This window comes from Onychomys torridus, chromosome 12, assembly GCF_903995425.1.
Source record: "Onychomys torridus chromosome 12, mOncTor1.1, whole genome shotgun sequence".
Lineage (NCBI taxonomy): Eukaryota > Metazoa > Chordata > Mammalia > Rodentia > Cricetidae > Onychomys > Onychomys torridus.
The window spans coordinates 12,657,276-12,669,588 of NC_050454.1; the positions used below are offsets into that span (position 1 = coordinate 12,657,276).

The 12,313-nt window shown below is 42.7% G+C and overlaps 1 protein-coding gene across 1 annotated transcript; it reads left to right on the top strand.

Annotated features, from left to right (window-relative positions):
• Positions 1-1,122: 1,122 nt before the first annotated feature.
• On the top strand, positions 1,123-7,005 carry Cep19 (centrosomal protein 19). The gene is made up of 3 exons (XM_036203681.1): positions 1,123-1,189; positions 2,387-2,550; positions 5,800-7,005. The coding sequence occupies exons 2-3, from the start codon at positions 2,421-2,423 to the stop codon at positions 6,159-6,161; spliced, it is 492 nt and encodes a 163-aa protein (XP_036059574.1). The 5' UTR covers positions 1,123-1,189; positions 2,387-2,420; the 3' UTR covers positions 6,162-7,005.
• The last annotated feature ends 5,308 nt before the right edge of the window (positions 7,006-12,313 follow it).

A 12,313-nucleotide genomic window follows, 5' to 3' on the forward strand; every position in this document is an offset into this window, starting at 1 on the left:
CCTTGAACACAGGATTTAGCTCCATTCCACTTCCTGGTGCCCTTTTCTCCTTTAACTGAACATTTTGTATTTTTCCTTGCTCATCTTGCTTCTTTTCATTATAAATCTTCTTAAGAGTGAATACAAATAACTACACAACAGACTCAATACTAGGCTGTTTTCCTCTGTGTGCGGGGCCATCCCACCCCAACTTGTCCCCAGGGTACTCTTAGTAGGAGCAGCAGGAAATATTAGTTAGAAGGATAGAGGGGAGAGAAACAGATAGAAAACACAGGATAGCCTCAGGAGGGTCTGGATGCTAATCCAGCAGGCCCTGACTGTCTCTGCCCTAGAGTATTTATAGAAATGCCAAGGGGTAGAGCAAAGGACCTCCTCCCAGCACAGCCAAGTGCAGACCATCTCAGACACCTGGTACTCAGGCCCGTGGTCCAGTCATCCTCTTTATGCAGACCTGCTGGGTAAAGCCACTAGGAAACCTAAATGAGCTCCAACACCTCTGCTAACACAAATAATCCAAAACTCTTCAATTTAGCCTCAGGCAGATTTTCTCTGGACAAGGGCAGAAAGCTGTCACATTTATCACCAAACCACAAGAACAGTCTCTAGGCCACTGACTAGCATTCTCTGAAACCTCTTGAGTCAGTTCAAATCCCCCTCAGCACCACTGTCTTCCATGTTCCTACTAGGATGGCCCATTAAGCCCCACTTACAGATTTCACTTGCTTTTCTGCTCTGGAGTCCAGCTGGAGTGCTCACGATGGCTGTCTTCAGCTGTGAGTCTTCTACAGTCTCCTCAGAGAACAGTAAAGAGAGGAAGGAAATCTGAGTCTGGCCACTTACAAGGAAAGGGCTGCTTAGCTTACAGTTCCCCACTCCAGGCTGCGAGGAGTAGAGAAGGGCCTGGGAAACCACTGCCCTCCACGGTCTCAATCATTCACAGAAAGAAGCTGCCACACAAAACTAACGATTCTAGTGAGGACTCACAGTACTTCATATTCTTTCACGCTGTGTAACAGACAGCACGTAACTCCTGCCCCAGAGCCCCGAGATAATGTATAGGAACCTTAGTTTAATTAATACACAACATTAAACAAGTATTACCCTTATTGTGTTCCAGATATGTGCTGAGAGCTTAATGAAAATGGACACACTTCTTGGCTTCCTAGTAGACTAACAGAGAGGATAGATGGTAAGTATTGATTTTAAAAGAATTAAGACAGTAGAAGACAGGAGGGTAGATCTGGTCTAGTGAACTGCTGTAGAATATTATTTTAAGGTATATTCCTTTTGTTTACATTGCATTAGTTTAACTCTGAAGCAGTGTACTTTGCCTGTCTAAAACACCTGATGGTCTAATAAAGCGCTGAACGGCCAATAGCGAGGCAGGAGAAAGGATAGGCAGGGCTGGCAGGCAGAGAGGATATATAGAAGGAGAAATCTGGACGAGAAGAGCACGAGAGAAGGAGGAGGAGGACCCAGGGGTCAGCCACCCAGCTGTACAGCAAGCCATGGAATAAGGAACAAAGAAAGGTATACAGGAATAGAAAAGGAAAAGCTCCGAAGCCAAAGGTAGACGGGATAATTTAAGTAAAGCTGGCTAGAAACTAAGCCAAGCTAAGGCCAAATATTCATAATTAAGAATAAGCCTCCGTGTGTGATTTATTTGGGAGCTGTGTGGCGCCTCCCCCCCGCCCCACAAAAGAGCAAAAACAACCAACAACAGTGAACCTATCAGTATAAAATGTTTACCTAAAAGAAAAAAGTCCTGGGGATGTAGCCTAGCTGGCAGAGTGCTTGCCATGTGCATGAAGCCCTAGGCTCCATTTGTACTACCCCAGAAACCAGGTTCAGTAGCACATGCCTGCAATTCCAACACTGGGGAAAGTAGAGACAGGAAGATCAGAAGTTCAAGATCATCCTTCACTACATAACAAGTTCAAGGCCAGTCTGGGCCAGATGAGACACTGACTGAAAAAAGGAGAAAGTGGGAAGGACTTTGCTATTGACAGAGGTGATTCAGACATGCTTTAACTGAAAATCCAAATGGTTCTGTAGGCCAGTAGGTCAACTGTTGGGCTCAGGGTCCTGTGTAATCTCTGGTAAGAATGCAGTACACTAAGGGGTCCAGACCGAATGGCATTACCTAGATCATGTGGGAACGACCTGCATCCCAACCAAGCAGAGACTCAGAGATCCAACAAACGAGGCCAGCCTGGGCCCAAACTGAACTTCCCAGGTGGCCCTCAAAGTCTTGAACTTGTTAGCTGAGTGTACAGTTCTGGGGCTAAGATCCACCAAGGAGGAGAAGGCAGATTTATTCAATACCCAGCTCCATTCGGCCTGCCCTTTTCTGGAACTTGTTATACAGCTATCTCATTTTTATCAGATTTCCTCCAGTTTACCCTGAATTTTATGTGAAAATGAAATGTGTTGCCAAGAAATGCGGAATTAGGTTCCAGCCCCCAGCCATCATCTTAATATATGACAACGAAACCCAGGGGAAAAGTCGCCAGCGCATCATGCCAGTCCGAAACTTCTCCAAGTTCTCAGGTACCCCTTGTTTTATCTTGCCACCTATCTTTTTAAATTTATTTATGTGTGTGTGTGTGTGTGTGTGTGTGTGTGTGTGTGTGTGTGTGTGTTTGCCATGCATGTGGTGTCTACAGGAACTAAAAAGGACATGAGATCCCTGAAGCTGGAGCTACAAGCCTGTGAGTTGCCTGATTGGGTCACTGAACTTGGGAACCCTGTAAGAACAGCAAGTGCACCAAACCATCGAGCCGTCTCTCCAGCCCTTGCCTCCTGTCTTAAATATTCTTAAATCACTTAATAAAAATAGCCCAAATAGCCTGACATAATCAGGAGTAGTGGCATATACCTATAATCCAAACACTTTAAAGACTGAGACAGGAAAACTGAAAAGTCACGCCTGGATAACTTGAGATAATTTGTCTAAAAAAAATATGTTCTGTTGGGGATGGAATGTAGAGCACTTACCTAACATGTGCAGGGTCCTGGATGCAGTCCCCATTGAGAGAGAAAAGAAGAGGGAGGGAGGGAGGGAGGGGAGAGAGAAGAGAGAGGTATTTAGTTTCATGCAATGGAATGAGAGGTTCTTCATAGTTAAACGTAGTTTAAATCATGACTTTATCAGGGACTAGATTGTTATCTTGATGAAATCACTTATTGTTTATAAACTTCAGTTCCTGTGCTGGTATTTTTATGTCAGCCTGACATAAGCTAGAGTCATTTAAGAAGAAGGAATGTCGGGGTTGGGGATTTAGCTCAGTGGTAGAGTGCTTGCCTAGCAAGAACAAGGCCCTGGGTTCGATCCTCAGCTCTTAAAAAAAAAAAAAAAAGTAAGAGAAGGAATGTCAATTGAGGAACCATCCCCAACAGATTGGCCTGTAGGTGCATTTTCTTGATTAGTGATTGATGTGAGAGGACCCAGCCCACGTGGGTGGTGCCAACCCTGGGCAGGTGGTCCTGGGTGGAATAAGAAAGACTGAGCAAGCCAGGGAGAGCAAGCCAGTAAGCAGCATTCCTCCATGGCCTCTGCACCAGCTCCCTGCCCTGTTTGAGTTTCTGTCTTGACTTCCTTCAATCATTGACTATGTCATGGAAGTGTAAGCCAAATAAGCCAAATAAACCTTTCTCTCCAACTTGCTTTTGGTCATGGTGTTTTATCATAGTCATAGAAGCCCTAAGAGTTTCCTAATCTATTCTTTTTTTTTTTTTTTTTTTTTTTTTTGGTTTTTCGAGACAGGGTTTCTCTGTAGCTTTGGAGCCTGTCCTGACTAGTTCTATAGACCAGGCTGGCCTCAAACTCACAGAGATCTATCTGCCTCTGCCTCCCGAGTTCTGGGATTACAGGCGTGCGCCACCACCGCCCAGCTCTAATCTACTCTTTTTGACAGTTAAAGAATTGGTGATTTAATATTTTAGAATAGTTATGAATTAAATGATACACTACTATTTAATAATATTAAATTTCCTTCTCTCTTTCTCCAAATGTTTTTTTTTTTTTTTAACTTGTAGACAGCATTTTATTAGTGTCACACAGCTGCCTTTTAAAAACTATGCCATTTTTTTTTTGCCAGGCATGCACACCTTTAATCCCAGCACTCAAGAGGCAGAGGCAGGTGGATCTCTGTGAGTTCAAGGCCGAACCTGGTCTACAGAGTGATCTCTAGGCCAGAAAAGGCTACATAGTGAGTCTCTAAAATAAATAAAAATTATGGCATTTTTCATCCTTAGACATTTTCTTCAGTTGAAAGTTTTTAACATCCCCCAAAGTAATTTTTAGTTAAGAAAGTAAAAAAGAAAAGAAAAAAAAATCCATATTGCTCTCTCCACACCAAAGCTAGGCTTATTTACTTATTTTAAATGTTTTATTTAGGGTCTAGAGAGATGGTTCAGCAGTTACAAGCACTTGCTGCTCTTGCTGAGGACCTGGGTTCAGTTCCCAGCACCCACCTGGTGGTTCACAGCCATCTTCTAACTCCAGTTCCATGTGATCTGACACCCCTTGCGGCCTCTGCTGGTACTGCACACACATGGTACACATTCATACATTTAGGCAAACATACATATAAAATTAAAGGCATGGGATTAAAGGCATGTGACACCACCAGCCAGCTATTTTGGGTGTTTTTTGAGGCAGGATCTCTCTCTGTCACCTCAGCTGGCATGAACTCATGAATATCCTCCTGCTTCAGCCTCCCTAATGCTGGGATGAGAAGCAGTTATAAACATGCACCACCATACCATCCAGTTGTGTGTTTTGTTTATAAGGCAGGACCTAGTTAAGTAGTCCAGGCTAGCCTAAGACAGTCTGTCTTCCCAATTCTTCCAGATGCTAGGATTACAGGCAGGTGTGTGCTGTGTGACAGACATTTCCTAGGGAGACACAACATATTATGTGTATTTATCTCAGATAGGGATCCCATGACAGACCAAAGTGTGAATACCACTGAAGTTCAGTCTGGCTAACCAATGAGCTTTAGAGGGTTCCTTACAGGAATGTGGGTGAGGGGTTACTCACAGGAGCAGAAATGACTCAAAGACAGCTGAGTCACTCACAGCCAGCATGAGTGACAGCTCACAAACCTGGAGCTCACTGCACAGCCTGTGCAGCTGCACAGTGTGGGAGCGGCCTTTCCAGGTGCCTCAGTTGGTCTGAGCCTCTTTTAGTCAGCTGCACTTGTTTTTGTTTCTTCTGGTGGTTTGGCGGGTCTCAAGGGTCTTTAGTTACCTTGGCTCCTCTGAGGGTGCCCTCGGAAGTCTCATTTGTTCTAAGGAAGGAGGGATGTAGTGAATCTGGTCAGTTTTAGGGATTTCCTGGAATTGTTCTGAATCATTTTCTTTTGTCTGAAGGAGCTTCCCTACAGGATGGAATGCTTGTTTTGTTTTCTTGTTGTTGTTGTTGTTGTTGTTTTTTAAGCTTTCTTTCTTTCTCTCTTCCTTTATCTATCTATTTATGTATTTATTTATTTTACATCCTGGCCACAGTTTCCCCTCCTTCCTCTTCCCTCCCCCTCCCCCCACACCACATTGTTATGTTTTAATCTCAGAAAAAATAAATAAATAAGCTGCTACGTAACAGCATGATCATATCCCACAAAACTCAACTTACTATAAAAGAATAGTTCTAAAGGATAATCATTGATTTCAATAAACCTCTTTAGCTAGTTGGCTATTTTGGAGCTAGTGATCTCAGGATTTGGTCTGTTTTAGTCCTTACAGTAGTTTGTGGTAGGTGTGATATGTGTGCTGTATATATACTTTTCTCCCTCCTAGATTGCACCCGAGCTGCTGAACAATTAAAGAACAATCCACGGCACAAGAGTTACCTAGAACAGGTGTCCCTGAAACAGCTGGAGAAGCTGTTTGTCTTTTTACGAGGCTACTTGCAGGGCCAGAGCTTGGCAGAAACGATGGAGCAGATTCAACGGGAAACCACCATCGACCCCGAGGAAGACCTGAACAAACTAGGTGACAAGGAGCTGGCCAAAAGGAAGAGTATCATGGATGAACTTTTTGAGAAAAATCAGAAGCGAAAGGATGACCCCAACTTTGTGTATGACATTGAAGTTGAGTTCCCTCAGGATGAACAGCTGCTGTCCTGTAGCTGGGACACAGAGTCAGCGGATGAGTTCTGAGACCTCCTGCTCCATGTCTCCACAAAGAACAAACATTGGTCCTAGAAAATGTGTAAACACTAACGTACATATAAAACCAAAACACTTGTGTGTGTTGTGTAGGTCTATGAGAAACACAGAAAAACAGTATGGGAATGCTCTTTAAGGAGCTGGCACTCTAAAGGGAAGGTAACTCTGAAATGTGTAAAAAGATACTTTAATAATATTACTCATGAAAGAGACTAGAGCCAGGTTTTCAATGAAAGCTGAAGAGGGTGAGAACCTGGATTACCTCAGCTGGAATAGCAAGGAAGACTTCCTCTCAGCAGAAAGGGGCCTGTGCGTGGCCCTGGAATGCTACAGATGTTTTGTAGAAATCTGGATGAAGTAAAGGGGGATGGGTATAGTAAAGAGTCACGACATAGAAGATTTTGAGAAAGAGGGAATAATTATAGTTTGACAAGATTGGAATTAACCTGTGTTCATTACGTCTCTATGTGTATTTAACTCTGGGGTAGACAAAAACACCTGCGAAATGCCTCACAGCTACAAGTGTAGGCAGTGTGACAGACCAAGGCAATTCTGTCCCCCCACGATCAGGAAATGTACACTGCAGTTACTCTGAAACCCAGAACCACTTCCTGTGAGAGGCTGGTTTATACAGTGGGAAGTTCACCCACAGTGAGTGAGCAATAGGTTCTCCTGTTCAGACCTGCACAGGAGTCAGATGTGCACCGATGTGTTTAGCACGGCCACTGTGTGCAGATGCGTTTGCTCTTACTAGACTGTTATCTGATTGATCGAAATCGTAGGTTTTCTACAAGGAAACTCTTACTCTTTGAATAAAGCTGGAGCTGAGTGTTAACTCTAACCAGTTTTTATTTTCCTCCCTTTTTTCTTTCCTTTGGTCTGGTGTTTTGTTTGCCAGGATTTGGGGCGTTGCTGATTTGTATAAGCTAGACAAAGGGGCGTGCTTTATTATGTTATCTTCAGGGGTACATCAGTAACGTCTGTTCCTGTTCCCCCGACCTCTCTCCCCTTGTCGTCTTGCTGACCCCCTTCTTCCCTGTCACTCCCTCCTCTTTCATGTCCCCTGTGTTCTGTTGCCTTCTGTACCCCTTAAAGTTCCTTCCCCCGCCCATAGTGCCCCTTTTAATTCCCACCCCAACACATCCATACCCATTTAAAAACCTAGATTTTGGCCAGGTGGTGATGGGGCACGTCTTTAATCCCAGCACTCAGCAGGCAGAGGCAGGTGGATCACTGAGGATGAGGCCAACCTGGGCTACAGAGTGAGTTTCAGGACAGCCAGAGATATACAAAGAAACCCTGTCTCAAAAACAACAACAGGAAACCATAGATTTTTTTTCTTGTTGTATAGGAGAGAAAATGTTGTATTTGTCTTTTTGAACTTGGTTTATTTTATATAGCATGATGATGTCCTTTTCTCTCCATTTCCTGTAAATATAATTTCATTTCTTTAAGGCTAAATAAAATTGCATTGTATATATGTATACATTTCCTTTACTGATTTCTCTATTAATGGATATCTAGGCTGGTTGCATTTCCTAGCTGTTGTGAATACAGCAGCTGTAAACATAGATGTTTGAGTATGTCTGTAGTTGTTGACTTAGAATCATTTGACTCTTGAAGGTCTTTTGTGCTTTCATATGAATTTTAGTACTGTTTTGTCCTACATCAGTAAAGATTGTCACTGGAATTTTGGTAGGGACTACATTAAATCTTTAAATTTCTCTCAGTAATATAAATATTTTTCCAATATTAATTTTTCTAATCCATAAGCATAGCAGTCTAATGTTTTATGTTTCTCAGTGTTAGTGTTCATTATAGAGTTCTTTTACCTCCTTAGTTAGGTTTATTCTTAGGTTTATGTCTTTGTTTCACACATGAATACAATGTATTTAGATCATCTCCACTGCCCACTCACCAGCTCCAACTCCTCCTTGACAACACTTCCCAAATCTCCTTCCCACCTTTATGACTTATTTTGTATAACACAGAGTCCAGTTAGTGCTTTATGTGTGCCCATGGGTATAGGGTGCCATCCACTGGCGCATGGACAACCTATCCCGGGCCACACCACTAAAGAAAGTGGACTCTCCCTCCCCCAGTGGACTCTTGCCTCCCCCAGTGGCTGTCAACTGCCAATAGCCCCTCCGCTGAGGTGGGGCTTGATTTTTATGTATTTCTTTCTAGGCAAGTTTGTTATTTGTATGTAGAAAGCTAGTTATTTTGTGTGTTGATGCTTAGTATAAGGGTTTTCTTTTTTTTCTTCTTTTTTTTTTTTTTTGTTTGTTTTTGTTTTTTTGAGACAGGGTTTCTCTGTGTAGCTTTGTGCCTTTCCTGGAACTCACTCTGTAGGCCAGACTGCCCTCAAACTCACAAAGATCCGCCTGGCTCTGCCTCCCGAGTGCTGGAATTAAAGGCGTGCGCCACCACTGCCCCGGTATAAGGGTTTTCTGGTAAAGTCTTGGAGTCTTTAGGAATCTTTAGGGTCATGTCATAAGGACGAATTGACTTCTTTGTCTCCTTTCTGTCCTAATGAGCTCTCTATTGCTGGGATAAACACTAGGACCAAAAGCTTGGGGAGGAGAGGGCGATTTCCTCTTAGAGTGTAGTCAGTCAATCATTGAGGAAGTCGGGGCAGGAACTTGAGGCAGGAACTGAAGCAAAGAGCATGGAGGATCTTCACAACTTGCTCAGCTTCCTGTCTTTTTCTTTTTTGTTTTTGTTTTTGGTTCTTTGGGATAGGGTTTCTCTGTGTAGCCCTGGCTATCCTGGAATTCACTTTGTAGACCAGGCTGGCCTTGAACTCAGAGATCCACCTGCCCCTGCCTCCCGGGTGCTGGGATTAAAGGTGTGCACCACCACTGCCCTGCTCAGCTTTATTATACAACCCAGGACATCTGCCCAGGGGTGACACCACCCACACTGGGATGGGCCCTCCCACATCAATCATTAATCAAGAAAATGCTCCACAGACTTGCCTACAGGTCAGTCTAATGGAGGCATTTTCTCAGTTGAGGTTCCCTGTTCACAGCTCATCCTAGCTTGGGTCAAGTTGACAAAAAACCTAACCATCACACTCTCCTCTCTGTTCCCCTTTTCTGTCGTCTTTTCTCACAGCTTTACTGAAATCTCAAGCAGAGTAGGTTCCTGTTGTAGACTATTAGTTGAAGACATGTTACATTTGTTTATGCTGTTGAACATTTGTTTAATGATGCAAAGATATGTTACATTCTTCTATATTGCATTTGTTTAACTCTGTGAAGCTGTGTTACTGTGCCTGTCTAAAACACCTGATTGGTCTAATAAAGAGCTGAATGGCCAATAGTGAGTCAGGAGAGAGAAATAGGCAGGGCTGGCAGGCAGAGGGAATATATAGGAAAAATCTGGGAGGAGAAGGAGGAAAGGAGCAAGAAAAGGAGAGGAGGACATCAGGAGCCAGCCACCCCGCTACATAGCCTGACATAGAGTAAGAAGTAAAGAAAGGTAGACAGAAATAGAGAAAGGAAAAAGCCCAGAGGCCAAAGGTAGACAGGATAATTTAAGAAAAGCTGGCAAGAAACAAGCCAAGCTAAGGCCAGGCATTTATAAGTAAGAATACATCTCAATGTGATTTATTTGTGAGTTAGATGGCAGGCCTCCCAAATAACCAAAGAGGGAAGGAAAAAAAATTCAACTACAGGTACCATTGTCTCATTCCTGATTTAGAAGAAATGCTTTAACATTTCCTCCATTTAGAATTATGTTGACTATGGGCTTGTCATATGGGTACATAGTTATTTTATTTTTATTTTTGTTCTTATCTGAGCAAATAGCCAGGCAGACAGTAAGCACACTCTTTATTTATTGCAAGTGGCAACGGTGACATGTTTTTGTTGTGTTGTGATATTTTCCTTTTTTTCTAGTCTCTTTAGGGCTTAATCATGAAGAAATGTTGAACTTCGCCAAAGGCCATTTCTGTACTAAACCGGTCATATGATTTCTATTTTATGTATTATATTACATTTATTGATCAGCATTGGTTATGTTAGGTGGTCTTTCTTAATGAGTTTTGTGGTATTTTATTGAAAATTTCTACATGTATGTTCATGGAAATTTATCTGTAGTTTTATTGTTTTGTTTGTTTGTTTGTTTGTTTATTTAGTATACAATGTTCTGTCTGCACGTATCCCTGCAGGCCAGAAGAGGGCACCAGATCTCATTACAGATGGTTCTGAGCCACCATGTGGTTGCTGGGAATTGAACTCAGGACCTCTGGAAGAGCAGTCAGTGCTCTTGACCTCTGAGCCATCTCTCCAGCCCCTCCTCTATAGTTTTTTTTGTCGTTGTGTCCTTATCCAGTTTTGGTATCAGGGTACAGGGTGCGGCTGGCTTTCTAGAATGGTTCTGATACTATGCCTTCCCTTTCTGTGTTTTGGAGGAGTTTGAAAGATACTGGCATTAGATCCTTAAAGGTTCAGGAGAATTCAGCAGTGAGTCCATCAGGTCCTGGGTTTTTGTTGTCGTTGTTTGTGGTTACACCTTATTGGTTGATCTCATTGCTTGTTATGGATGTGCTTATGTTGTTTATGTCTGCTTGATTTAATTTTGTTGCCCCATGTGTATCTAAGAATTTATCCATTTTCTCTAGATTTTCTGAGTGGTTGTTTTTGGGGTTTTGTTTTTTGTTTTTGTTTTTTATATGAGTTTCAGGATTCTGTAATGGTCCTCCTCAATAGTGCATGTTCAGGACAGAAAAGAGTGTTCTTCAGATCAAATGAATGCTCTTTATTTCCTGGACACTGGCCCTCAGAAACTTTCAGCTTAGCACGTTTGACTGAGGCTGCTTCCTCGTTGTTCATGACCTTGTTAGTAGTAGCCAAATATAGTTTGGTTCTATGCCTCTCATCTTAGAACCAGAGCCAAAAAAAATCTATGATCGCTACTATTGAATATTTCTTAGTTACATTGTCCTCTTCCCAGTTATATGTAGGTGAGAGAGAATCGTCATAGTTACACCAGATTCTCCCCCCCCCCCCCACTCCCCCACCCCCGCAGCATTAGTTTCAGTGTGGTGGCACATGCCTGTACCCAAGTACCCTGCACTAAGGCAGGGAGGATCATGAGTTCAAGACTAGCCTACCCTACACATTGAAATCCTGTCTTCAAAAACAAGAGTTTCTTTTATTTCTGATACTGAAGTACATCAATAGAGTAGATGAATTAAAATTTCTAAAATAATACCACACTGATATGTACAATTTGTGTGTGTCTATGTATCAGTTATTAACAAAAATGAACTGATGATTTTTGGCAAACATGGTGATACCTGTAATCCCAGCACTCAGGAGGCAAAGGCAGGCCAGCTACAGCTATAGAGACCTGCCTTTAAAAGATACTATAAGTGTAGCCTGGCATGGCGGCACACGCCTTTAATCCCAGCACTCAGGAGGCCAGCCTGGTCTACAAAGCAAGTTCCAGGAAAGGCACAAAGCTACACAGAGAAACCCTGTCTCAAAACGCCACCCCCACCCCCCAAAAAATTATGACATTTGCCAGGGAGTGGTGGTGCACGCCTTTAAACCCAGCACTCGAGAGGCAGAGGCAGGCAGATCTCTGAGGTTAGCCTGGTCTACAGAGTGAGTGCCAGGACAGGCACCAAAACTTCACAGAAAAATCCGGTCTTTAAAAAAAAAGTTAGGGAAGGAAATAAAAAGTGAAATTTTAATATAATCTCAAGGTTCATTCTCCCGGACCTCTAATATTCTCTCCCCCACTTCCTCTTTTCTATCACTCTCCACAAATCCATCTCACCCTAAAAGCGGGATTACCAACTTACAGTGATTGCCCGCGTTTTAAATTTTATGAATGAGGTGAAAGGCAAGACTGCCTGTCTTCTCAACTATTCCAGAGCATTGCTTAGAAGCTTCACTAGGGACTTTTTTTCTGGAACTTAAGACTGAACCCAGCACTCTCCCACTGACCTGAACCCCAACGCTAATCTTCTATGAAATGACTGCTTAACTTTGCTATTTACATTTTTATTAGAGTCCAGGTACTGTGCATTTATATGTTAACTTGAAGATCTCTGTCCAATAAAGAACATGGTTTATTTTCCTATAGCCATTAACCACTCTATATCTAACCTAAAAATCATTTTAGCGACT